The 24,652-nt window shown below is 38.5% G+C and overlaps 2 protein-coding genes across 2 annotated transcripts; both read left to right on the plus strand.

Annotated features, from left to right (window-relative positions):
* Positions 1-17,408: 17,408 nt before the first annotated feature.
* On the plus strand, positions 17,409-18,227 carry LOC117151832. The gene is made up of 3 exons (XM_033321533.1): positions 17,409-17,571; positions 17,721-17,911; positions 17,997-18,227. Exons 1-3 carry the CDS (start codon positions 17,520-17,522, stop codon positions 18,210-18,212), a joined length of 459 nt encoding a protein of 152 aa, XP_033177424.1. The 5' UTR covers positions 17,409-17,519; the 3' UTR covers positions 18,213-18,227.
* A 22-nt stretch (positions 18,228-18,249) lies between these two features.
* Positions 18,250-21,979, plus strand: LOC100748822 (lysosome-associated membrane glycoprotein 1). The gene is made up of 11 exons (XM_033321532.1): positions 18,250-18,454; positions 18,619-18,749; positions 18,819-19,062; positions 19,144-19,323; positions 19,453-19,579; positions 19,646-19,848; positions 20,166-20,351; positions 20,436-20,590; positions 20,689-20,926; positions 21,001-21,177; positions 21,277-21,979. The coding sequence occupies exons 1-11, from the start codon at positions 18,265-18,267 to the stop codon at positions 21,411-21,413; spliced, it is 1,968 nt and encodes a 655-aa protein (XP_033177423.1). The 5' UTR covers positions 18,250-18,264; the 3' UTR covers positions 21,414-21,979.
* Positions 21,980-24,652: the final 2,673 nt, after the last annotated feature.

A 24,652-nucleotide genomic window follows, 5' to 3' on the forward strand; every position in this document is an offset into this window, starting at 1 on the left:
CGCCCCGTCCCCGTTTCCTCTTCGATGACTCATGTGCCACGCTCTGACGTATACGCGCTCCAACTCCAACCGCCACCGTCGCTTTAAGAAACCGTCGAGGCCTCTTTATCGCGTGAATCTGCAGGACATATGGATACGTTGCTACGTGAAAATGTTGCAATTTTATTCGATCAAAAAGGGACGTGTATAATTCCTTCGTCCAATTAAATCTTCTGGAACCGATCAGTTTGCATGTTGATTTTTGAAAGCGTACCCCGCGTTTCGTGTTTCGCTGTTCCGATCTTCGCCGCAGCATTCGCGTTCAAGGGAAATCGCAATGACGTCGGCGAATGACGCTAGTCGCTAATGGTCTTTCAACATATGTAGATCGATCTGTGTAATTTTGTTTTCGTTAACGAGCGTTCTTATCGAGGATCAGCGTGTACGCAACGCGTGCGCGAAACGTTCGTTTTGTTTGTTAATTTTGCAACGCTGGGTTACATGGAAATAAACGTCTCGTGCAATTATTTTCACCATCGATTTCTTGTTTTGCCGTGCGCCACGGTACGCCGGTCTCTGACGAAAAAAAAGGACAAGACAACGGTATACGGGTGGTCGAACCAGCTATTTGTAATCATCGTAGTGAAACAAACGGAAACAAGTAAAATACCAAGCGATCTAAGGACTTTCACGGTCGTACTACCATCGAACAAAATGAACGCGCTCGTACCTCGCGATTAATCGTTAATCTAATCGAACGGCAATGCGCGAAAGGTCGAAAGTCTCCTGTTTTTACATCAAATTCATGCAAATCGTTTTTCCATGAAAATGTCGAACAAGAACGCATGCGATGAGTAAAACAATACTCCATCGAGGACGCTTTATCGGACTTGAACTTTGTAGTTTCTGAAACGGACGTTTTACTCGTTTATGCCGTCGAAACGATTTAGCGTTTATTTGATCGAAGGACACGGGACTCGAAGAACCAAGCGTGTGCCGGAAAGGATGATATCTTTATGACTACTTCGTTCGAATGACGGAGTATTAATAACGCGGCGGTGGTCTTTTCGTAAATTACAAAAATAGCTACCCGCTTTACGAATTGCCGATCCGATCATGTCCGGAAGCTACGCCCATTCCTTGAAACTCGTCTCGAGTACTTTTTAGAGAAATGAAACAGTCGTCCCTGATCTATGGGGCGATAGTCAGTCTAGTCGATAGGTTCGCAAAAGTAGGCGAAAAGTAGTTTGAAATTTCGGCCTCTAGATTAGAAGATAATCCGTTTGCGCCCGAGCCAACTGAAACCGGATCTTTCTACGTCAGACCCGGCCAGTCTAAAGATACAGTCGCTCTTTTTCTCGTATAGTACGAAACGCGATCTCGCATCGCGCTTAGAAGAATCGCACGATCGAATCGACCGAGCCGGAGGGTTGTTTCCACGGGAAATTCGTGAGAAAATTTTTTCAAACGGAACGGAAGATTCGCTGATTCGAGCGTGGCTAAGCGAAACGTTTACGATCCTATTAGAGTCTGGCTTGTTCTAATCGCGTACCTGGCGACGCATGACGTCATTGGCCATTAAAGGATAGCAGTTCTCTCGGGCGGGACTCTGAATTTTCCAATCGGAACGTGAAAATCCAACTCGTCTATAATACGTTCGCGGTATACTGCGCTAGAGGCGCAACGTCGTCGAGGTCTCGGAGCGAATTGGGTCCACGGCACCGACCCAGAGGAGGGTGCAATAAAGAGAGCCAGGCCGTACGTACGACGGTTTACGCCCCTCCCTCGATCCCGCTTCGCCACATCGTATCGCACCCCACTCTAACCATCGTGCTTCTGCACCCTACTTTGAAAATCCCTCAACGGTTTCACAGCAAGTGCCTTCGAAAATGGACAAAGAGAAAGAGAGGTTTGGAAGCCTGCAGGCACCCGTTTTTCGTACGAAAATTCACGCGCTCCTGTCTGACCTGAAAACGCAATAAATAGCGTTCGTCCCGTTATTCTCCTTTCTCGGCCGGCTCCGGCAGTATATATACCGACAACGTCCATCCGCTTTCCGAGAAAAGTTGCACCGTTCTTCCATTATTGTACAGAGAAAATTATACGACACGCCGTATTATCGAGTAGAGAAAATTATTTGTCAGATTTTTAAGTTACAAATTAAACGACCCTTTACTTATCAGCTTTACTTTACGATGTGATTTCGACGATTGTCTCTCAGTAACTAAACTGTCCCTTTTTTCTCGTCATTCTCCTTGGCTTCACAGATTAGAAAAAATGTTCCTATCCTTTTAATGGGCTGCACTTGAATTTTTACATCACATCGGCCTATTCCAACGTTACCGTTTTCAATGACGGTAAACTGCTTTTCCTCGTAGAACGCGCGAGGTATGTGTAATACGATCGTGGAGAAAAGCAACGTCGAGGACTCGAATTGCGACTCGCGGATTGGAAAGTCGATGGAGATTATACGAGAAAGAGATCCGTGTTCGATCGGCCGAATAGGTGAAAAATTAAAATTGACGCTATTTGCGTAGTTATCGAGGCATCTCGAGTCAGCCAAGTCACGTGGCTTTTTTCTTGCCAAAAAGTTAAGTTACATGCCTCCGTGGCGACTGTCATCGTCGATATTAGCCGGCAAAGTCACCTCGCGAGTTTTCGATGCGACCCACACCGTACACGCGCCGAAGAGATTTTCCACGTGTCACTGGGTCAGTGCACTTGCTGTCCTGCGCGAGAACGTGAATACAGATCGCTCTCTAAATATCAGAGTACCGCGAACCTCCGTATTCGCCCGCGGTCTCTAAAGTTCATCCAGGAACGTACGTCTTAACGAAAATACTCGGTGAAGATCGTTGAAAGCATTTTGAAGAAAAAGGTCGATAGTTTTCAATCGAACGATCTAAATAATTTAGACTATTGGTTACAATTACAATGAATCCGTTTTCTGACGAACTGTCGTTCCGACGAACGAAATATACAAATACGATTTAACCAGCGAGTATCGTGGCTTAATGACATAATGTATAATTGACTGTGTAAATACTCTCGGAATCTCTGCGAAGTATGGATATACTTGCGATAAATATCTTGCAACTTCTCTATACATTTTCAGTGTTTGTTTTAAAGACGCACCAATACAATCGTGACGATCGTATCTCATTACAGCATTAACGCAAAATGTTATATTATGTAACATTTATACGGTGTACTAAGTACTAAGTTTTCACAATGTGTATGTTTACAGTACATAAATGTTTTATAACTTGCATATACGTTTCCAGATTGGTTTCAAATTCTGCTGCTATCATCACGATACATAATCAGCTTCGATCGTATACGAGTAGCAATGAAATTTCAAAAAATTTTGTCCAACACACGCAACATATTCGTAAAAATATTTCCTTCTTTCAGTCACTGTATGTACTCGTACATTTAATTGTCTCGGCGTATTCGTCGGAACGACACTTCGTCGGAATACGCATCCACTGTAGTCATAATCTTATACACCTCGAGTGTCACCTGAATTGTAGCGAATTGTACAGATCGGGCCAAGCGTAGTTTGGACGAATGGAAACACGCGGACACGGTGGACGATCGCGAAACCGATGAACGTCAACGGCGGGTTACCGTTCCACTCGAAACGAGCCAGGCAGCTAACATTTTCGTGAGAAGCCTCGCGGCACCGTCGCGTCGGTGCGTCGTTGCGAAAAATCATTCCCGTTGAAGGTGGTTTCTGTCTGCGTCTCTGTCCGCCTCCTATCGCTTCCCTGTCGCGCAATACGAAACGAGTTTCCAACACGATTCAATGCCTCGGTCTGCAAATGTGAAAGTACATTACTGCCAGCTCTGAAAGTCGTTTTGCTCGAAGGTTTACCTCTCGAGCGGCCCTGGACCGTTCACCGAGAAAAGAATCGGCTAGTGAGGACGAAGCTTACGCCAGGCGAAAAATCATCGAGAAATTTATAACAAAATCCCTCTAACGTTGACGTAACGGATAATAATAAATAATCGAGGAAATTGTGTTTGCGATCCAAATGAAAGCAGGGCTATATGGCGGTTCTATTGTGTACACAGCACGAAAGAACTTTGCTTTGCTACAATTAGTCATCGACAGGCTAATCCCTCGTGACTGTACCTTTTGCTTTCCTTCATAGAACCCATTTTTCCCTTTTAAAAGCTTTCTGTCAGATAGCAAATACAATTCATTGAACTCGGAGAGAAGCTTATGAAATTTAAGCAAAAACACTTAGGCACTTAGGACGCATAGGACACTTGGTTGCAAAACTTATCTCTTTGCCAATTTTACATTTTCTGTTTGACAATGCTGATTCTGCTGAGAATTAGCCGTACCCTTTTAACAACTTTGTAATGTCATGGGCAAGGACAACTAGAATCTTATATTATGGAGCTTTGTGATTTTTAAAGGTACACTGGAGAGAATTAAAAGGAACGATGATTTATTAGCCGAGGAACGTCCCATTTAGATTCAGAATCGATTGCACTCTTCAATGAGTAGTTTTGCATCCTTCTAAAATAGGCAATCATTTTTCCAGTGGATAACGCACTACGTTTTTCCATTTCAAACGTATGTATCTTTTGAGATCGTGAATTTTTGTCGAAAAACGACAAAATATTCGAAACTTCGACAATAATGTGGTTTTTGAAGAAAAATTATAAAGCGAAGTCAAAAGTCAAGATGCGTTATCAAAGTTGGTATCGATGAGCCTAACGTGAAACAAACAAAGAAACCAAAATGACGACGGAGAGGGACGAGTAGTGGATGCGATTTAACTTCGCGTCGATCTCTGCGAATCTTTATGACGCCACAGTGCGTCACCGTGCACACGGAAAAATACTCGAGCGCACAGGAAATATCGGAGGCAAAACGCGGAGCCCGTAAGTCGTGGTCGGAAAATATCGAGAGGAGGAAGGTACTCGAGATACATTTTTCTGCCCAGCCATAAAAAAGAAAGAGAGAAAGAGAGCAGACATGCAGCGTATAACGAATATCAAAATTTCGTTCGTATCAAGATTAACGTCGTTGCGGAGATGTTGTGTCGCGACGTTTCGTCGAAAAGACCTTCAGGACGTTGCTCGTCGTCCTCCACCACGGAAGATTCAATTAGGAAAGACTCGATCAATCTACAATCTAGCGGACGAAAAGCGTCCTATCAGCAGCAACATGGTCTCGAATGCTCAAACGAATATTAACCCCGCTACATCCTGTGCATCATTTTCTGTCCAATCGATTTTACCATTAGAAACCCTCTCATGCACGTTGCATATATACAATGTCGTACATATTCTGTTAAGTGGTTAATTAACTGAACGATAAATGTATTTGTTTTTAGGTGAACACGATCTTAAGTTTTAGTACATTATTTGTTCTCTATGTATCTGTATGAAATGACGTGCTTGTACTATCGATACAGGACGCATTGCGGACTTTAGATATCTATTTAATTATTTTATATACAATCGCACGCAATAATTATACGTATAGTAGCGCGACAGTAGAGCTGACGCAAAAATAACGGCAATTATTAAAGAAGATATACAAAACGCAAGTAACGATCAAAGTGACACGGATTTTTTAAACGTATAAAGAATCATTGTTATATAATATCGTCTCGCGTCGATCTTAGTCTTTTATTTTTTTAATTAACCATTCTTTTGTTTGTCGAAACGAGACGAATAACAAATATTCAAGGATCGTAGTTGGATTAAACATGGTCTACACAAAAATCTGTACGTATGCTAGTCCAAACCGGAACGAATAAAATAGTGAAACTTAATCGAACGTGATGAACATTTTAATGAACAATATCGTCGAAGCTACCCGCGCGAATAAAAGAATTGTTGGATTACCAGATTCGTTCGCGCATGGAATAGTTGGTTTTCAATCGAGCAAGAATTTCTGATTGCACGATGGCTCGGATGCTTCCGGTGTATTGCGTTTTAATGGGTCCTACCAGGATGACAGGGCGACGATTTGGTGGCGAACGCGCTGCAACGGCGAATTATCGCCACAATTGATAACAATTTGTTTCCCCGTGTTCTCCATATGGCACAGGGACGAGGCCAGTGAACCAACTGCACACGATGACGTTGAACTAACGACCAAGCTGGCCAGTTTTCTCGATCGACCAAATTTTCTTTCTCGAGTCGTACAAAACGAACGGAGCAAAGAATATCACGACGAGAGAAATCGTATTCATGGTAGGATCGATTTTTATTTCGAAGTCGAGATTGAACGCACATCCTCGTAAAAATCTCTATTCTTCTTTTTTTATTATTATTTTTTTTTTTGGTTACATGGAATGGAAAATTTCTGTATTATCGTTAATTAATGCATTCGAAGTTAACAATGATTTTATTTAACGACGATTTGATCGTTGCGGATCTCGACCGTAAATAATAAATAATATTAAGCAGACTTAAGATTGGCCGTACTAAATTTACTCATCCTCGTATAATTTCTGAATCCGACTCACTAACGTGTGATATTTGCAATTGCCAAATTACGAAGGACGCGATGTTGTATGATAAAATCTAATCCGCACAGAATTTTCTTTTATTATTTTAATAGGCACATACGCGCGATTAATGCAAAGTTAAACTCCACGTAGAAAAAGAAAAATAGTCGAAGTTTTATCATTGTCGTTGTGTCGCCTTCGTTCCTCTTCGTACGATTCAAAATATTTATCGATTATTTCGTAATATCTTGTATAATAATATTTTACTTAAAGAAGATAAAAACCATAGACGACTTCAAATAGTTCAACATATCTTGAAAAATAAAAAGATGCTAGATAAGACATTTTAGCTACTGCAAGGAGAACAGCATCGGACGCTACTACACGATCGATATCCAGTTAATCACATTACCTAAGGCGGCATATAACTTTATTACGGATAAAACTAACGCGAATTCGCTGGCTGGATTCTTCCGGATCGGCCATCGGATTTGCGTAACCATAGGACGCGGGATTGCAACGGAAACGAGTCTTATCGGTTTCCTCGAGCCATTGATACTCGCGCGTTAATTTCGCTATTTTGTTAGATGCGCGTAAAATGACTTCGAAACTTTTAGCAATAAAGACGTTCCACGTTTTATAATATAAAACGTCGCATTGAGAATTTCTTCTAATCGAACTGCCTTCGTTGGTCGTTGTTATGTATGAACCGGAAGTAGGGACAGTTGGAGAGAGGACAAATTGTCTAATACATTCGTGGTATCGTATATGTATAATGTGTAACACATGTACACATCGTTCTTTACGTTTTGATGTTAAACATACAGTGATTCACGTTTTTGGACATTTATCGCAGAAAAGTAGAAACTTATCGCAAGAAGCTTGTATGCATACAAGCATTGTGTGTATTGCATGAAACATTTGGAAATTTCATTGGTACTACAATGAAACACACTGACTGCCGTAATTATATTGGTAAAATCTGAGACCAAACTGAAAACGTACGCAGAAGTTACAAGATATTTATAGCAAATACATATTCGTTCGAAAATTAGTATACGAGAGAAATATAAAAATATTTTACACATATGGTTCAAAATGGTTCTACTTGATATCGAGATATTAATATAACAGATAATTGGCTGTTTAGTTACTTTCATAATTTTCAATACAGTATATTGCACTAAATATCTTGCACCTTCTATGTATTAGATTTTCATTATTAAATGCACATATAAAGCAATAAATATCGTGCATCTATTATTTTCTTATAAAACGAAAGAAGCTTTCGGGATAACCTAATACATTTTCAGATTTATTTCAAACTCGAGCGCTATCGTCGTGACAATATATTTCGTGTAACAGCCAAAGTATACTCGCTAAAGGATGTCAGAAATGTTCGAATATTTCCATAAGCCACTGTGTTCGGCAAGAACGAACCGACAGAACGGTCCGCCGAATGATAAGCAGCAAAACGGACCTAATATTGCGTACCTGAGCCGACTACAAGAAACGATACATATGCAGGAGCCTACGCACACGGTCGCTGGTGTAGGACAGTCGCGGAAGCGGTGACCCTGCTTGACCGAGTCGACCGCGATCTCCAAGTCGGCCGTGTTCTCTCCACGTACCATTTATCTGTGTTCTTTTATAACCGGTCACGATAAGCTAGCTTTGCTTACAAGCGTGGCCCGATACCGTTCCTAGATAGAGCTAGCTTAATTCCTCCAAACACGGTATATCTTACCGTTTCAAAGTCGCTTCACGATTCACGCCTCGGATTTACAAACCGTCCGTCCATAGTCTATACGAGTCGAATAGAAAGAACTCTCACGAAACACGTTCGAACTATACTAGTCATCGGCACAGTTGAGTCACGAGTAACTATACGTCGATTCTAGCTCGTTATCTTACTACTAAACCATGTTTTTCGTTCGGTTGTTCGAGTACTAAATGAAAGTCTATGTGGAAGGCTGAGAATTTTACTACGAGGATAAAAATGTAAATAACTTTAGGTTTTATTACCGGTTATTTCGGATGAAGATAAGAGAAGATCGTATTGACAGAGACTTATACGATCTTCAGAATCTTGGAATTTTCTGTAATCGATTTTCAGTTGCTTTAACCTCTCTCGTGGACAAAAGTCGTGATCTAAAGCCTCTGACGTACGAGAAGATGTACTAAGAAGTTGTCGATCTTGTTGAGACAGGCAAAAAGAAAGTGGATTGAATGCAATCGTCGAATAGAACTGGGAAACTAAGTAACTGGTCTGTCACAAAGGGGCGAAAGGAAACAGATGTCAAAGGGCGAGAGGATTTTTCGTGAGGTCGTATAACGTGCGCGTGTAGAATGATAACTGCGTAGATGACGACACCTGGCGGCCTCGTGACGAAAAGCGTCGTTCTCGGAAGCGAGAACGGTAAAAATATTATTTGAACGAACCTATTCTAGTATTCTTACGATAGGATGTGTCTTTTAAAATTTAAAATTGAAAATGAAATATATTGCAGTACATTCGTTTGAAAATTGTCAAGAAGCTTAGTATATGTATAGCTACATATCTGGAAACTGCGAAAATTTGCATGCTCGGGGAAGACAATTTTCTACAGACTTATATGTAATTTATCTTCTTCTTTGTGAAAAATTTGGTCCTTACTTATAGTTTCTTTTTCTGGGAATTTCATTCATTTGTATATAAAAATTTCGACTACGATATTCAATGGAAAAATATTAGAGTATGTATATAGTATAGATCTATACGTATACATATAACTTATGTATTAACAGTAGTAATTCTTCCATCGCCGGTAAGAATCATTTTCCTTCTTAATTAAAGTCACAATCTTATTTCCGTTTCTAAAGCATATCGTCATACATGCATGCCTTTTATTCTTTTAATTGTGTATGTTAACTTAATAAATATATCCAATATAATTGATAAAAACCATCTTATTCGCTATCCTTATACCTAAGAGCTGATGCAAGCAAAAATAAATTAACTGTATTAAAATAAAATTTTTTTGTAAAATAGAATCTGTATTTTTTAAACAATTATAGTTTCTGTTGTTACATTATGTATTACGTTCATTGTTAAAAGAGAAACACGCCCCGAAAGGGTTAAATTGTACTCACGAGAGGAAGCGTTTGGACCCGAATTTTCGCGAGAATAGCACACTGCGTAGCTGTATCGAATAATAATCAGACACAGTACGAATACGCGGATACGTTGGTTACATATATACTCACTGTTCACTATCAAACATGTACATACATTATACATATATACACATATACTCCGCAAGAGGCGCGCCCGCAGCGTCGATTATCGATTCGGATGTAAATAGACGCAAATGATAAATTTATCGGCGGCAAAGACTACGAGCCATGCCGGCTTGCTTTTACCCGGCATTCCGTTTTCCTAATTTCCACAAAATTACTTTATCATTTCCTCAAACGAAACTATCGACGACGATCAACAAAGTTTTGTACAAAATCGTCGTTTAGACATACGATTGATCAAACACGATAGATAAGCGTTAAAATTCCCTTGAATGCGATAAACGAATATATATTGTTATCTGTTTCGTGCGACTGTTTCTTTATTGTGTGCCTTGAATCTTTTTATAAAGTAATCGATATCACGTTGAATCGCCTCGAACGTATCGCTAACTAAACTAAGGTCCTTGAAAGGGATTATTTAAGGAATTATTACTTAGACGAAAATAAAGTACGGTCGTATCGAATAAGATTTTCGTGACACATTCCACCAAATATACTTGTTGCGTTTTCAAGTTCAAAGAGATGGATTATGTTCGTCGATTATGACGCGTCTTCACGATATAATCATTCTTACGTAAAGTGTTCTTACGTGGTTTAAACAAAATGTATAAACGTAAGCGTTTACCTTCGAATTACGAGAGAAAGAATCATCGATGTAACGTCGTGCCACTGAAAGTATCGTTTAATGGCGGTGGTCCTTTACTGCGTTGTTATTGCGAAAGGTCAACTCGAACGCCATCTAGCTAAAATCTTGAAACTTTCGAAGATACTACAACAGTTTATCCTGAATCGATAAAATCGTATTAGACATTTTCGATGTTCATAAAAGGGGAATCTACTTTACCATCGAACGAATACAATTCTCATCTACTGTCGGTAACATAAAATTACAACCGAAGCATATTCATAAACGAAACTAAGTTTGCTTATTGCGAATAAATAATTTCGATACTTAAAACGTAGCTATGGATAGAGAAATCCATTGTACGATTTCAAGCAAACAATAATAAACAATGCAACGTAGTCCACCCCAAAATAAAAGTAATATACGATAATTCGAAGGAAAGTATTCCTAAAGAATGTCATTTAAGAAACGCATCAACACTCTTTCTCCGATATGGTGCACATGTGAAAGTATAGAAAAGCACAGGTGAAGCATATGCACAGGGGAGTTCTTCCGCTTTTAGCAATCGTAAAGCGCAGGTGTACGCAGTTGTACAATGAACAATGCTCTCTGGAACGAATACCGTTCTTGTAACGGTCGAACACGGCTTTTTGTCAACAAAAAACGCATAAAAATGAAAGCAGGATTGTAGTTACAATGTATGCGTGTTTTCATGAATTGTTGTTTCGACAAACATGTCAGAACAACGAAATGTATGTATGTACACAGTGAATCTTGAAAATACTCCAACAGTTGATTATCATAATCGTATTTATAAATCTCGAAACGAAAATTGAAGACGTATAGAGAAATTACAAGATTGTTTAACGCAACCACGCATTTCACGTAGATCGCCAAAATATTTGAACACTCTATTTTTCGCTACATTAGTAATCCATACTATTTAGTGAGATCGTTTTTAGCACTGATTATATTATGTTATACATTTAAGACCACCAATCGTGCTGTATACTGATTAATTTTCCGAATGTATGTTCACAATGAATGGTTTGTAACTTCCATATACTACATTTCCAGATTGGTTTCGAATTTTACGAACATGATCATGATAATCGGGTTTCGGTTACAGCGCTAATAAAATATCGAAACGTTTCGTATAACAAACTTGATACATTCGTACAAAATTTCTACGATACACGTTCGAATATTTTCATGATCCGTCGTGTACATTCCGATTTTCAGACGTCTCGTTCGCTGGAGCGATAATTCGTTCGAACGCGTTTCCATCTTAACTTAGCATAACGTCGACACGGTGTCATCAACGTCGCACAGGATACACGATCGACAAAAAACGAGTCTCGGATCGGTGCAGATTGATGCATATTTAGCGCCACGGCTTGGTGAACCCATTGCTAATTGCGGTGCGTTGACGATTCGAACGTAGTGCACACTAAATCGTATGAAACAATCACGGAATATTTGAATACTTAATCGTAGATTCGATCGGAAACGAATATAAAATAGCCGAGTATCCGATGCGAACACGAACACGAATACTTTGAGGGGTTGCAGGGAAGAAGGAAAAAAGTTCCCATTCAGGGACACTGGACGGCTAATGTTATTTCCCATGAAGCCAACGAAGCGCGGACAGGGAACTGATCGCGCGTGCAAAGTTTAAATTTCGTGAATTCGATAGCTCGATCGAAGTTGGAGAACGCGTGCATCGACGGTCACGTGAGCCATATGGTTCACGTGCCCCCAGCATGGAAATAATGGGCCACGATTACACAAAGAACACCCTGTCGAAGGATATTCGTGTCGCAGACCTGCGTTACACGACGCGTGGCTCGTTAACCTATTAAGAGTCAAACCATACAGTTTGATTTTATAAATATTTTTTACATTTCATAAAATTCCAGAATCTGGATGATAACGAGGAAGATATTGAGAAGGACTTGTTGCGACTCTTTTTCGTAACTACAATGCCGAGGACGGGGAATTCGATAACGAAAATTGATCGAAAAATCTTGCAAATGAAATATTGTATAGAAGATACAACGGTGAGCTTTGATGGATTAATGACATTACATGGAACACGCGTTCAACACAAACATGTTCTGAAAATCTAGAAAAGTATCTTATTCGCAGGAGTTTGCGACAAAGGTGCGATTACCTTCAAATGTCCGATATAAATTTTATTAATTCGAGCGTGAATAATTTTCAAATTTCTTCGAATCGGACGGATCGAAAACGCGAAGAAGAAACGTTCGCCGTGCGAAACCTTTTCGCTGACAGGAAAGACACGTGCCCATCGGTCGTCCCTTAATCCGGAAGCAAATACCAACGGAAATGTCTTCAAGGGATTCCCTCGGTCATTTCCTACCGGACGTACCGTATCTCAAAATTCGCGCTCAAAATTGCTTAACGCGAAATATTTTTCCTAAAAAAAAAAAAAAAAAAAAAAAAAAAAAAAAAAAAAAAAGATGCAACTCTAGAAGTAAAGATTCGTATTGTACTAATAGCGAATGCGTTAAGCGTTTGTACCACTGTGTTCGGTAGCAGGAACAAAAAGGGAGAAGAAGAACGAAGATGAACTGGGAATCGTTGGTCATTTTCACACGCGAGCGTCAAAGGGGAAGGTTCTGCAAGAGTAGCTTGTTTACGGAACATAAAATTCGCGCGTAAAGTCGCACCGTCGCGTCGTCGACGACGTCGTTCGTTTCGCGCGTTCGCACCTGTCGCGTGTGAACCAACGAAAAGTTTCGCTCGATTTCCCCGGACTGCGGCGTTTTTTTACATTCGTATGCTAATCTCACGCGTTACGCTCGTAACTCGAGGAAATTTAGTTAACGCACAAGTTAATATCCGCGTAATTGCGAGCGGTCAAAGGAGAATATACACTTTGCGCGTTACGCGCCAAACTTCAAATCGAATTTACGCGTTTCCTCCAGTTTCGCTAAAAACTGCGCGGTTAATCGGGATGCGTCTCATTGACAGTTCGACCCTTATATGAGCAACCGAAATAACAACTCACGTCGATGTAAAGGTGTTTAAAGAAGTAAGATCCAGAGCGATTTTGCGATATATCCGTAAGAGCGTAAACAATTATTAAAGGACAAATAAAAATGTCTATTCCGCTATCGACACAAGGGTTGTTGGAGGATTACATTTTTTTGTCGCATCGCATACTTCCGTTCCCCAATGAAGCGTTGTTTCGTCACGTTTTACGTTTCATGTTCGCGGTATCAAATTTAGCACGTCAATGTTATAATAATAATAAAACTAATAAATTGACATGCGAATATTTTTCACAGGCGTCGAAACATTGTAACGTAGTAAACGAGAAATAGCTGTACGAGTCAGAACTCTTGCTAGGGTTGCTCGAATTTGGCAAAGAAAATGTCGGATAATCGCTGGAGAACGCACAGGGCGTAAGTACAGAAACCGATATCGTAGCAGGGAAGAAAAATGTGGGGTATAACGTAATAGCGTTATCCGATGCGGCTTTCGTTCCGGTAAATTTCAACGAGCATGCCGCGTCGAGGATCCGCGCGCGGTAATACGCGGGCGTACAGCGTTATTACGAATTTGCATATCCGAGATACGCGGGCTGCTTCCCTCCTGCAACAAACTCCGCTCCGTGCGGAGCTCCACTCGTTAATTTAACTTCCTCTCGTGTTACCGTGCGTGGACGATCGCGCGTGCACGTACATAGAGGCGCGCTTGTGCATGCTGCGAGTTAAACGTATCGCGACCTGGAGCAATCGTCGCGATTAAACGATACCTTCTATGATCCTGTTCTTCCTAAAGGAGGAGTCGCGCGTCTGCACGTGTTCTCTACGTTTCCGTTACGTGGTGTCGCGTCGTCGAACGAATCGAAGTTACAGAAACGACTGACTTAATCGAGAAATTGTACGAGGTTTGCGTTCGATGTTTCAGATTTGATTTATATTTTTCGGTTCATACTCGGACTATAGGAAAAGCATTAACACGCAAAGTAATTGGAAACTGACGTTATGTCTAAATCTTCTAACGGAAAGATTTTCCCAGAATAGGCAGATATCGTTGATAGAATATTCTACACTACTCGTTGAATAAATTCGTCATTGAAATAAATTAAAATTTCAATATAGATTACGTTTCAAAAATTGAAAGTAGACGTTCTTTTCACGGTTTCTTTCTTATCTTATGTAGGTTTTATCATTTGATCGAGTTTAAAAGACGCACGGAGAACGATAGACTAATTTCCAGCGAACACTTGAGAAATAACGCTGTTGTTCGCACATTACATAATCGATGCGAAATTGATGTTTGCGGTGCCTCTCAAAAACATACGGTAAGTGCAGACACGTCGATAGAGGAAATTCGTGTCACGCATCGAGCAATCGACGTATCCGTTCATTTCCTTTGTTCGTCCACCTTTCACAGCGCATTGTGGGTAACCGCTCGTCCGTAAAAGTCCAGTAGAGGTCCAGAAAAGGGTTAGCAACCCTTGAAGAGTGTCTTTGACAGATGGTCGATCGAGCAATACCGATCGATAAGATCGATCTGTTGAAATTTAGTGGATACAACTCCACAGGAGACGACTATCGCAGAAAATGTCGCCAAAGTACTACAGGATAAACCTCGAACGGTTAGCCGTGCCATCGTGCACATTTCTATCGGTTCAATCTGCGTTCCGTTTTGTGTTTATACTTCCTCTCTCTCTCTCTCCCTCTGTTTGGCGTGATTCTTAATCCTTTTACGCGCATAAAAGAAAGCATGCTGGTACACACACATTGAAAATAAAGAAAGAATGCACCATAGCATAGCGATTATACGCAACGTTGACATGTGTCGTGTATTTTAACTCTGATTTCGACGCACAGAGGCGATTAGTAATCCGTGGACGTAACGCTTTGCAGCTTGCAGAAAACACGTGGCGTGCATCTCTGGTTGAATGACTTGAAAATGGTTGGGTCTGAAGGTTGCTTGAGTAACCGGCTCCCCCGCAAAGCGGTGGTTACCTGGCGAATTTGGAAAATCCCTGTGACGAAAATTACAGTCAGCGCACAATGCCCAATGGTCGCGGCCAACGATCGGTTACAAGATCGTTCTTTGCCGCTATTATTAACGAACGAAACGGGCCACGTCGTTTACCGATGGACAAACATCGTTGTAGAAAGGGCTTGCCGGTTTCCCTTTCTACGTGGCATGAAAACGAGATCGCTTAGGATTCTAAAAGAGGCAAACAGAGGAACGACTAACATCTGGTCGTACCAAATTGACCATTGCGCATACTGTCGTAAATTCTTGCGAAAGATCAAAGGATAACTTTATTTTGCGCGAAACAGAGAGTTACCGGTTTTTTAGTGCCTGGTAAGAAAATATCAAAAAACGACGTATATATAGTATCGTTGGATACATATTAATTTGATTTAATTTGAGCCGACATTTTTCAAGATACAGAGTCGATTGCGTCCTGTGTATAATTGCGTATATATAAAACACTTATTTATGTGAAAAGTACGCTCAGAAAGCTTCCAGACTAATGTTATTTACAAGAGAAAATTCTACTATTCGCTGTTTAACAGCGTCCTTCCTTCTTTCTGCACGCTTACGACAACGTTTGTAAAGCCGCTGGAAACATCAGAAACATTCTTCTTTTTGAAATACCATTTAAAATTTTTATTCTGCTTTTAATTGGTTCCGCTTTCGAAACGAATATCTTTCATGACTACGTAGCCTCAATTACGAGAGGAGGAAGAAGTTGACCGGAACCAATGAGCAATTTTCGCGGCAAAGATGAAATGACGATTATCGAAGTGTAAAACACCACATTACCTGACTCATCGGATCCATCGCTGTTTTAAATGATATTTCAACAGAAGAATTTTCCAGATATTTCCACTGGCTGTATCGTTACACATGACGTGACGTGGACGTATATAGAGAAAAGCAGATTGCGTTGATTATCGGAAAAAAAGACTTATCTGTAAATAACATCGATCTAGCGATTTTTTGATTATACTGCGAATAACACGATCGCTGCAGAAAATGAACGGAGGATTCATTTTTATTATTCGTTTGTATGATTATCGGAGTTCATAACTATGTAATAACGCGATCAACTTGGTACAAGTTGGTAGTTTACTGGCGAAACGGTGGTCTGGAGAGAAGAGAGGAAAAGAACGAGGGAGAAAGAGGGAGGAAAAAATCAGGCGAAACCGTGAATTAGGCAGCTGCCAGGAACAATAACGGGTAAAAGAGAGCGAGGGGTTGCCTTTGCTTAATACACGGTTAATGTGGATTGTCGTGGGCGCGTGCAACCACATCCTGTCCAATTTTTGTCACGCTTGCCACGTTCTTTTTCAATTTCACTCCGTTCTTACGCCCACGTCGAACACATGAAGGGCGTTCGTCAAAATCGCAACCACCCACGAACTACAAAAATCAGGGGAGAGTTCGAGGCATTATATTGTTCGCTGATGCTTACGGTTAACCACTGTACGTATGAATCGATAGCGACGGCTTTATCGCGATACAGAAACGGAAAACCGTGATAAGAGGTATCGGTTGCAACCGACATTCCAAAAATGCACATATATCGATCATTTTACCGTTAATTGTTTCCTATTATTTATTTTAGTTTTTCGATCAGTTCCTAGTTTAGTTTTGTCGAGTTCGTTGTTATCTACCATTATTGATTTGCTTCTTCGTAGCAGCGGTATGAGAACTATGTAATTAGATAATTTTTATCGTAGTTATCGATCGACTAATGTTACATATGACAAGGTACAGCGTGAGGAAATTAGTCAAATTAATTGAAATATAAACATTATGAAAGTTCTATACAAAACTAGGGAGAAGCGTGCGTTCTAGATATTGTCCTTAAGGTAATAATACGTCGCTGTAATGAATTATAAAAATATATTAACGAATGAAAATATCGAATGAAACGTGTATTATCTCGGTCTATCAGAAAATAAGCGATAACGTTGATACATGTATGTTTAAGAGTAGGGATAAGCTGATTCCTTTATATTCACTAGCATATACGTTTTCTTTCACTTTCAACCTGTTTACCATAAAATCAAATTATCTTGTGGAATATTTAAAGTCGCGAGTAATTAAAATTATCAGAATCGAATAAGACAGTATATAATTGTGAAAGAAATATGAATCGCCGACAATTGGGATTGTTATTTTTATCTACCTTAATCGTTATCAGTAAGATCATATAATGTATTTAATGTCGCAATTGCTTATAATTTGTTAAGTGTTAAATACAAAAAAAATTTTTATTATTAAATTTAAAGCTAACGACGTGTATATAAATGTATATAAAAGTGGTTTAATGTGTATCACGTTATAAAAAGTTTCAGCGTTCTCTCAGAACATTAATGGACAAGAATTGGCATCGAGATTAGAAAACAAAAATGTGATGAATATCGAGGAAAGGAAACTACTAACAGAAAAGGATTTTTTGTACGTTGTACGTAACACGAAAACGACAGTGCCGTGTATTTTGGCAAATATGTCAATTATCGTTACGATCCCGTATAATAATGTATGATCTAAATATGATATATTTTTTATATTGCGTATAATGGTTATGAGTAAATCAATATGATGCATTAAAATTGTCATTACAGAACTCCAATAAAAGCTTAAGTGTTCCAGTCAACGCTACAGTCGGTGGTCATTGTTCATCTGTAATATCAGAAATGAAACTAATTTGGAAAGAAACTAACACTGACAAAGAAAACACAATTAAATTTACATTTATCAACGACCAGGAAAATTTCTCAATTTTTTCTATTGGACTCAATATATACCCAAAAGAACATAATTCAAAGGGTAAAATTTAGTGCTAAATACCTCTTTCTACGCCACATCTTATACTCCATAATTTTTTTAAAAATGTATACTTTAGGCGATCCGTTTAACGCAACATCAGATACCGATCTTCGTTTATTCGTTACATCCGTTACGGATGGAATTTATAAGTGCGGAGAAGGAGAGGAAGTGAAAGTTGGTAACGCAACAATAAAAATAAAAAACGTTTTTTTAATCGAATTTTATAATAACAGCGATATTTCTGCGCCCAAAGGTAAATTATATCTATGTTATCTTTGTACGATTTGTAATAGATATTACGTGTTATCCTAGAATAACACGTAACGTTCTAATAATAGAATAATTATGTAATAATAGAATAATAATAATCGGAGTATGGAAGAATGGGAAATCTAATAAACATTTATCGTTTTGTAGAAGAGCTATGCTCCGGCCAAAAACAAACTCCAACGTTTCCTTACGTTTTAAGGGATAAAAACAGCATCGTATGTACATTAGCAAAAATGTCAATTTCTTTGAAGATACCATACAGAAAGAACAATACGCAAGTAAGAATTGAGATATGAAACATCTCTTAAGTTAGAGTACTTTTATATAAATTAATTACGTTTCTTTAGTACGATACTGCGATTATAGAAGTTCCAACCACACTTAATGTTTCCGGAACGTGTGACTCTTCAAGGGGAACTTCTACTATGATATTAAACTGGAACTCAGAAGTGTCGAAAACTGAATCGACATTTGCAAATGAGAAAACAAATACAATTGTACTCCATTCACAGAGAGACGATATAGACAGCCACGTTTCTGTGATTACTGCTAACATTTTTATAGATACGACGCATTTTAATGATGCTCAGAGTATGCGTATAAATTATCGCACCATTAAAAATATCTGTTTTTTTTTTTATTATTTATGCTAAAACATGATAAATCCGTTAGACGTAGGTGAAGTCATTCAGATGGTTGCGCCATTTAAGAATCTCTTTTCCGCACCCGCCAAAAATGGAATCCATAGCTGCCCTGAAAAAGTATTTACGACGATAGGAGGAATTACCGTAACCATGCGCAATGTTCTCTTAGTCGCCTTCGATGCCCAACAAGATTTCGCATCGAAACAAGGTAAAATATTTTCACCATCAGCCGAGACAAATCTAGCATGATGCTTCAAGCGATTGATGAAAAAATTGGTTACACGCACATGTAACATGCAATTGGTTACAAAAATGAAACTAAATCTGAATATTTCAGTAACCGACTGTAGAAGTGTATATTTTGAACGTGACTTCACGTATATTGTACGGCGAAATGATACTGGTATACCTTGCACCTTGGCGAGAATGTCGATTGACGCAACAGTACTGTACAAAAAAGTAAATTTCTAAAACATGTGATATGCTTTTGGTCTGCTACTGTTACAGCAACATCGACTCATATGCTACATTTTACAGAATAATAGAACACTAAACGTCCCATCTACAGCTGTTGTTAGCGGTAATTGCAGTAATAAATCTTCTGAAATGACACTAAGTTGGTCAGAATCAGACAAAAATAATACGATGAATACAATTACATTTCATATTGGTAAAAATGAGACTAACTTCTTCGTTTATCAAGTAGCGGCCACCGTGTATTATAATAAAGATGGTATGTTGTGCCACTATGTTTAGGAATCATTCGCGTATCACTAAACTGCGGATTTTTATGTATCTATAGGAGAATTGAAAATGCAAAATTGCATAGAACGCGCATAGTACGAAAAAATATATAAGATATCCAAAATATAGTGCTTTCTGTGATATTTGATAGATAAAACAATTTTTTACCGAGGTTCTAATTTCTTAATTACATTCTTATAAATATGAATTTACATAAGAATTCGCAGTCTATATATCACAAAATCCATGCGCTCTTATATTTTGTAATCCTATTTCACGATTAACGCATCGTAATAATAATTTTAGATAAAACAACAGCTATACAGGGGGAGTCATATAATATGCAGGATCTGTTTTCGGCATCTGGGAATAACGGACTTTATAATTGCACAAGTCTTATTCACGAAATAAAGATCGATGATATCTACTTAAAAATAACCAATGTTACATTTATCGCATTCAACACCGAAACATACTTGAGCTCGAAAACAGGTAAATTAATATTAATCGCGTCAAATTGTACTTAAAAGATTGCAAATTCTTCCAAATACAATAAAAATGCTTTTGTTTTTTTAGTGACACAGTGTTCTACCAACTCAGGCGGAGATACACCTATACCTTCTGTAACAGGCTATTCTTACGTAGTGACAAATAAGGAAAATGTGCCTTGCATCGCAGCTAATATGTCGATTTCTATAAAAGTACCTTACATAATAAAAAATACATCTACAGTACGTATCTTTTGAATCTAAACTATTTTCATCACGATACACGCTTCGTTCTAATAATATTCATGCTTGGTATGAAATTAATCTTGTACACTCTGTAGACGAACCAAACGACTTTGATAGTACCGATTGGAAAGCAAGTAAATGTAAATGGCACGTGCGAGAATGAAAAATCTATAATGAATTTAATTTGGACTGAGAATCCAAAAGCTAATTCCCAGTACGAAAACAAAGAAAATAAGGTTACGTTTAATTTTGTGAATGACAGTTCAAATTATTTCATTCGATCTATGAACCTGTCTATTTACTTAGATGATTATAATTTTCCTGGAGCTAACGGTAAGGTTTCGAAATGTGCTGTAAGAAGTTTTATATTATTATAGTATATTATGTTAATGCTAGTTTGCTCGTAGCTACCGGTTCATATATAAATGTCATAACGGAAAACATCGACATATTCTCCACTCCTCTAAACAATGTGTACAAATGCTCCGATAAAACTTCGGTGAATGCTCAAAATGTCGTCATAACTATCAGCAAAGTTTCTTTGATCGCGTTCAATAAGGCGAGAAATATTACTTCAAGATCAGGTAAAACGAACGTCAATTTTATCGGTTCTATAATTGAAATTTATCATTACTCTTAAATATCTGTATAACGTCAGGAAGATACTAGAGATATTTTTTCAGTGAACTGTGCCAATAATGAGTCAACTGATAGTAATGTTGGAGCCATAGTAGGTGGTATTGTCGGAGGTATTATTCTCGTCGGTATAATTGGATACCTAGGCGTGACGTACAAGAGAAACAGAGGATACGGTGTTTGATAATAAACACCAGTAAAATTTGTGCAATTATTATCTATTATAGAAGTAAGTAGGTTTTAAATTTACCAAGACATTGCAAAATATCGATAAACAATAGGTTTTCATTAGTGATGGGATCAAATGCAGCATGCTCAATGTACATATTGACGAACAGACCCATATGATGTACCAACACGCTTACATATGGCGCTGGGAAACTGCATACTACTTTCGTTAATTATCCTGCTTTAGGAAACAATTCGATGTTTCGACCACCCTTTACGTTCCGTCACGGTTACGCCCACCCCAATTATCTCGTTTACTTGTCAAACTTCAATATTCTTTACGTCATGTGAACGGTCGTGTGAACCAAAAATCGATTTGAATGCAAAATAGTAAAATTGCACGACAATTTTATACTTTCGAAAACAAAATTATTTGCAGTAATATGAGTTTTTCATCTTGCGTATGCTTCTTGATATACCAAAAAAAAAAAAAAAAATAAATGGTATCTATGAATAAGTGATAGAATACGTCGTTTAATGTAAACCCTGGTAAATATAAGACCGGAAAAAGATCGTATTTCATAGCGATTTTGGGTAAAATAATATCAAATTCTGGGCACACCCTCCTTTTACTACCTGGATATCATATCGTATATAACAGATGTTGTAATAAAATCCATGATAATCGGCGTTAATTGCTTGTCGAGAATATTTACGATCTTTTTAACTACGTATGCATCGATCGAAATTTTTTACTTCCGTGGGAATTAAGCAACTATTAGAAAAAAGTTGGTCTAGGTCGTTAAAGATATCCTACTCAATTCAAGCAGTTTTCACCCTCGCAGAAATATCGATCACCATTTCCGTTTTCCCACGCCAAGCAATTGGTTTTGGGCTATTGGCTCCCTGTAATCTCGGAAATAATTGTTTCGTTTTTCGCTTCGATTATGTTCTTTCTGTCGTTTGTTCAGTGAACCAATAAATCAGGAGAGTCCTTTAGGACAGATTTGGTTGATAAAAATATTTGAACACTTATATGTATGATATGTACAATATTAATAAAGATTGAAACAAAATTGAAAACGTACACAGAGAATACAAATATACACTTTGCGCAGATCCCTACACTGAACAATCAATTCCTTAATTATGTGTTTAAAACGATCATACCGTATATACCAATTTTTTATAAACCGTATGTTTTCAACAAATATCTTGTATCTTATATATATACATTTTCGAATCGACTTCAAATTTTATAAGTATAATCGTGATAATCGTGTTTCATTATAGTACTAGTAAACTAACAAAACATTTTTTTGAACAGACACGATATATTCATAAAAGTTTTCTATTACAAGCGTTCGAGTACTTTCGTAAAACGTTCTAAACATATCCAATCTAATCGTAGTTAATAAAAGTCAAACGGCATCCGTATAGTAAAATTAAAACTTTCAACGTTAAAATTGCCTGAAACTTCTTCGGGTACATATCGCGAAATCAAGCAGCTTAACCGTATTACCATATGTGAAAAGTAATGCTACTTATGGACTCGTATGATACAACAGAAAAGATCGAAGGTAGGCGATTTTAAATTTAAAATGAAACGCTAGGAATGAATCACCGATTGCAATCAAATATTTGCAAAATCGTAGCGATTCTTTTCACTTCTTTCCTAAAATTTTCCGAGAAATCTAACAACACGCCTTTTTTAAGGTGTACAAAATTTTTCAAATGAGTGTACATGGTTACCTTAGAACGCGTCAGCTGTTCAAGGATCTTCCCTTTAAAGTTTAAAGGACCTGGAAACCCTATTATGCGCCTTGTTCCTCGAGCTGGGATCTCTTTTACGATATCTTGCACAAGTTGTGGAAAACATGTACTTTTCCTAAGAAGGTAAGTTCATGAGAAATTGGGGAGAGATGATTTTTCATCCAAGGTCTTTTGTAATCTAGCAAATGTTCCTTTCATTGTACCGTATCGATATATTACGGTGCGTATAGTGCACAAGTATAATGCATGCGTCAATTATTATGAACAAATCTATCGTAATCTCTAGTTAAATAGAAAATATCTGTTGAATTTTATTGGAACGAAAATTTTAAACAATCGGTAAATGTTTCGTACCGAACAATTTACAGAAACGTATCGAAGAAGCACGTATTAACGCTAATTAGACATTAACATATTTTTTCGAAATGCATTTGTTAAAAGTATATTTAAATATATTGCGTAACTAGCGGAAAAGAAAAGTCAGCTTGTCCGTGCCGATAATGGTCTAATTTGAATTCTTATCCCGTTTCGATGCCTGCCGGTAGACTACATCCCAATATCAATAAATCTTAAAGGCCAAAAGGACCAGGCACGCGTGCCTGAAGGATCAGCCACGTGGCTACAGCTTCCTTCCAAGAAACGATTTGTGTTTTAACCGTAACTACTCTTCGTCTATGGTCCCTTTCGGCACGAACCACAACCTAACATCTCGAACGTCTAGTTTTTCCACGCTCGCATCCAGAACGGGTGTTTTCATTGACAAAAAACCATTCGAATTCAAATGTTTCGAAAGGTCAGATACATCGAATCGATCTATCATTGATCGCCTTGTCTTTCGTACCGTTTCGTAAGTTCATCGATGTTACGTGTGCAAAAGTCTTATATGACATAATGTGTGCAGTTCGACGCAAGGAAAGGAAGGTGAAATGCTTCAACCGACTGTTTTGAAGCTTCTACAGGCTTCCTGTTCTTCCTCTTCTTTCTTCGTCTCGAAGAGCAGCATCGGCCACAAGACGTTTTGGAAGTATGAGGGCGCAGATGCGATTGTGTTTAATGAAGTTTGGCTCGAGTTGCACCTGCCACTTTCGAAGCATCTCGGACCGGCGGCCGTTACACTGCCTCGAGCACACTTTAAGAAATTGGCGGGAACTTTGTTCCCAGGTCTCTCGGAGATTCGATCGCGCTTACTGTTTCCAATTATGTGTTTTTCACTTTTAAATCCTTTTCCTCGTCGTTTGTACTAGCCTTTTAGCACCGTAACCCGAGAAACCATCAAATAAATACTTTACCGCAATTTTCCACTAAATTGAGACGCAAAATGTTTACTATTATTTAAAGGTAAGTGTTTTACACATTTGTGCAGTTACTACGTTGAGCAGTGTAATCGTTGCGATAACACACGAATAGAGTTATATATGTATTTCCTGCCTTAAATCTGCAATAGGAAAAGTGCATATTAACCAAGAGCTAAATATCTATCCA

This window comes from Bombus impatiens, unplaced genomic scaffold (assembly GCF_000188095.3).
Source record: "Bombus impatiens unplaced genomic scaffold, BIMP_2.2 scf_0463, whole genome shotgun sequence".
NCBI lineage: Eukaryota > Metazoa > Arthropoda > Insecta > Hymenoptera > Apidae > Bombus > Bombus impatiens.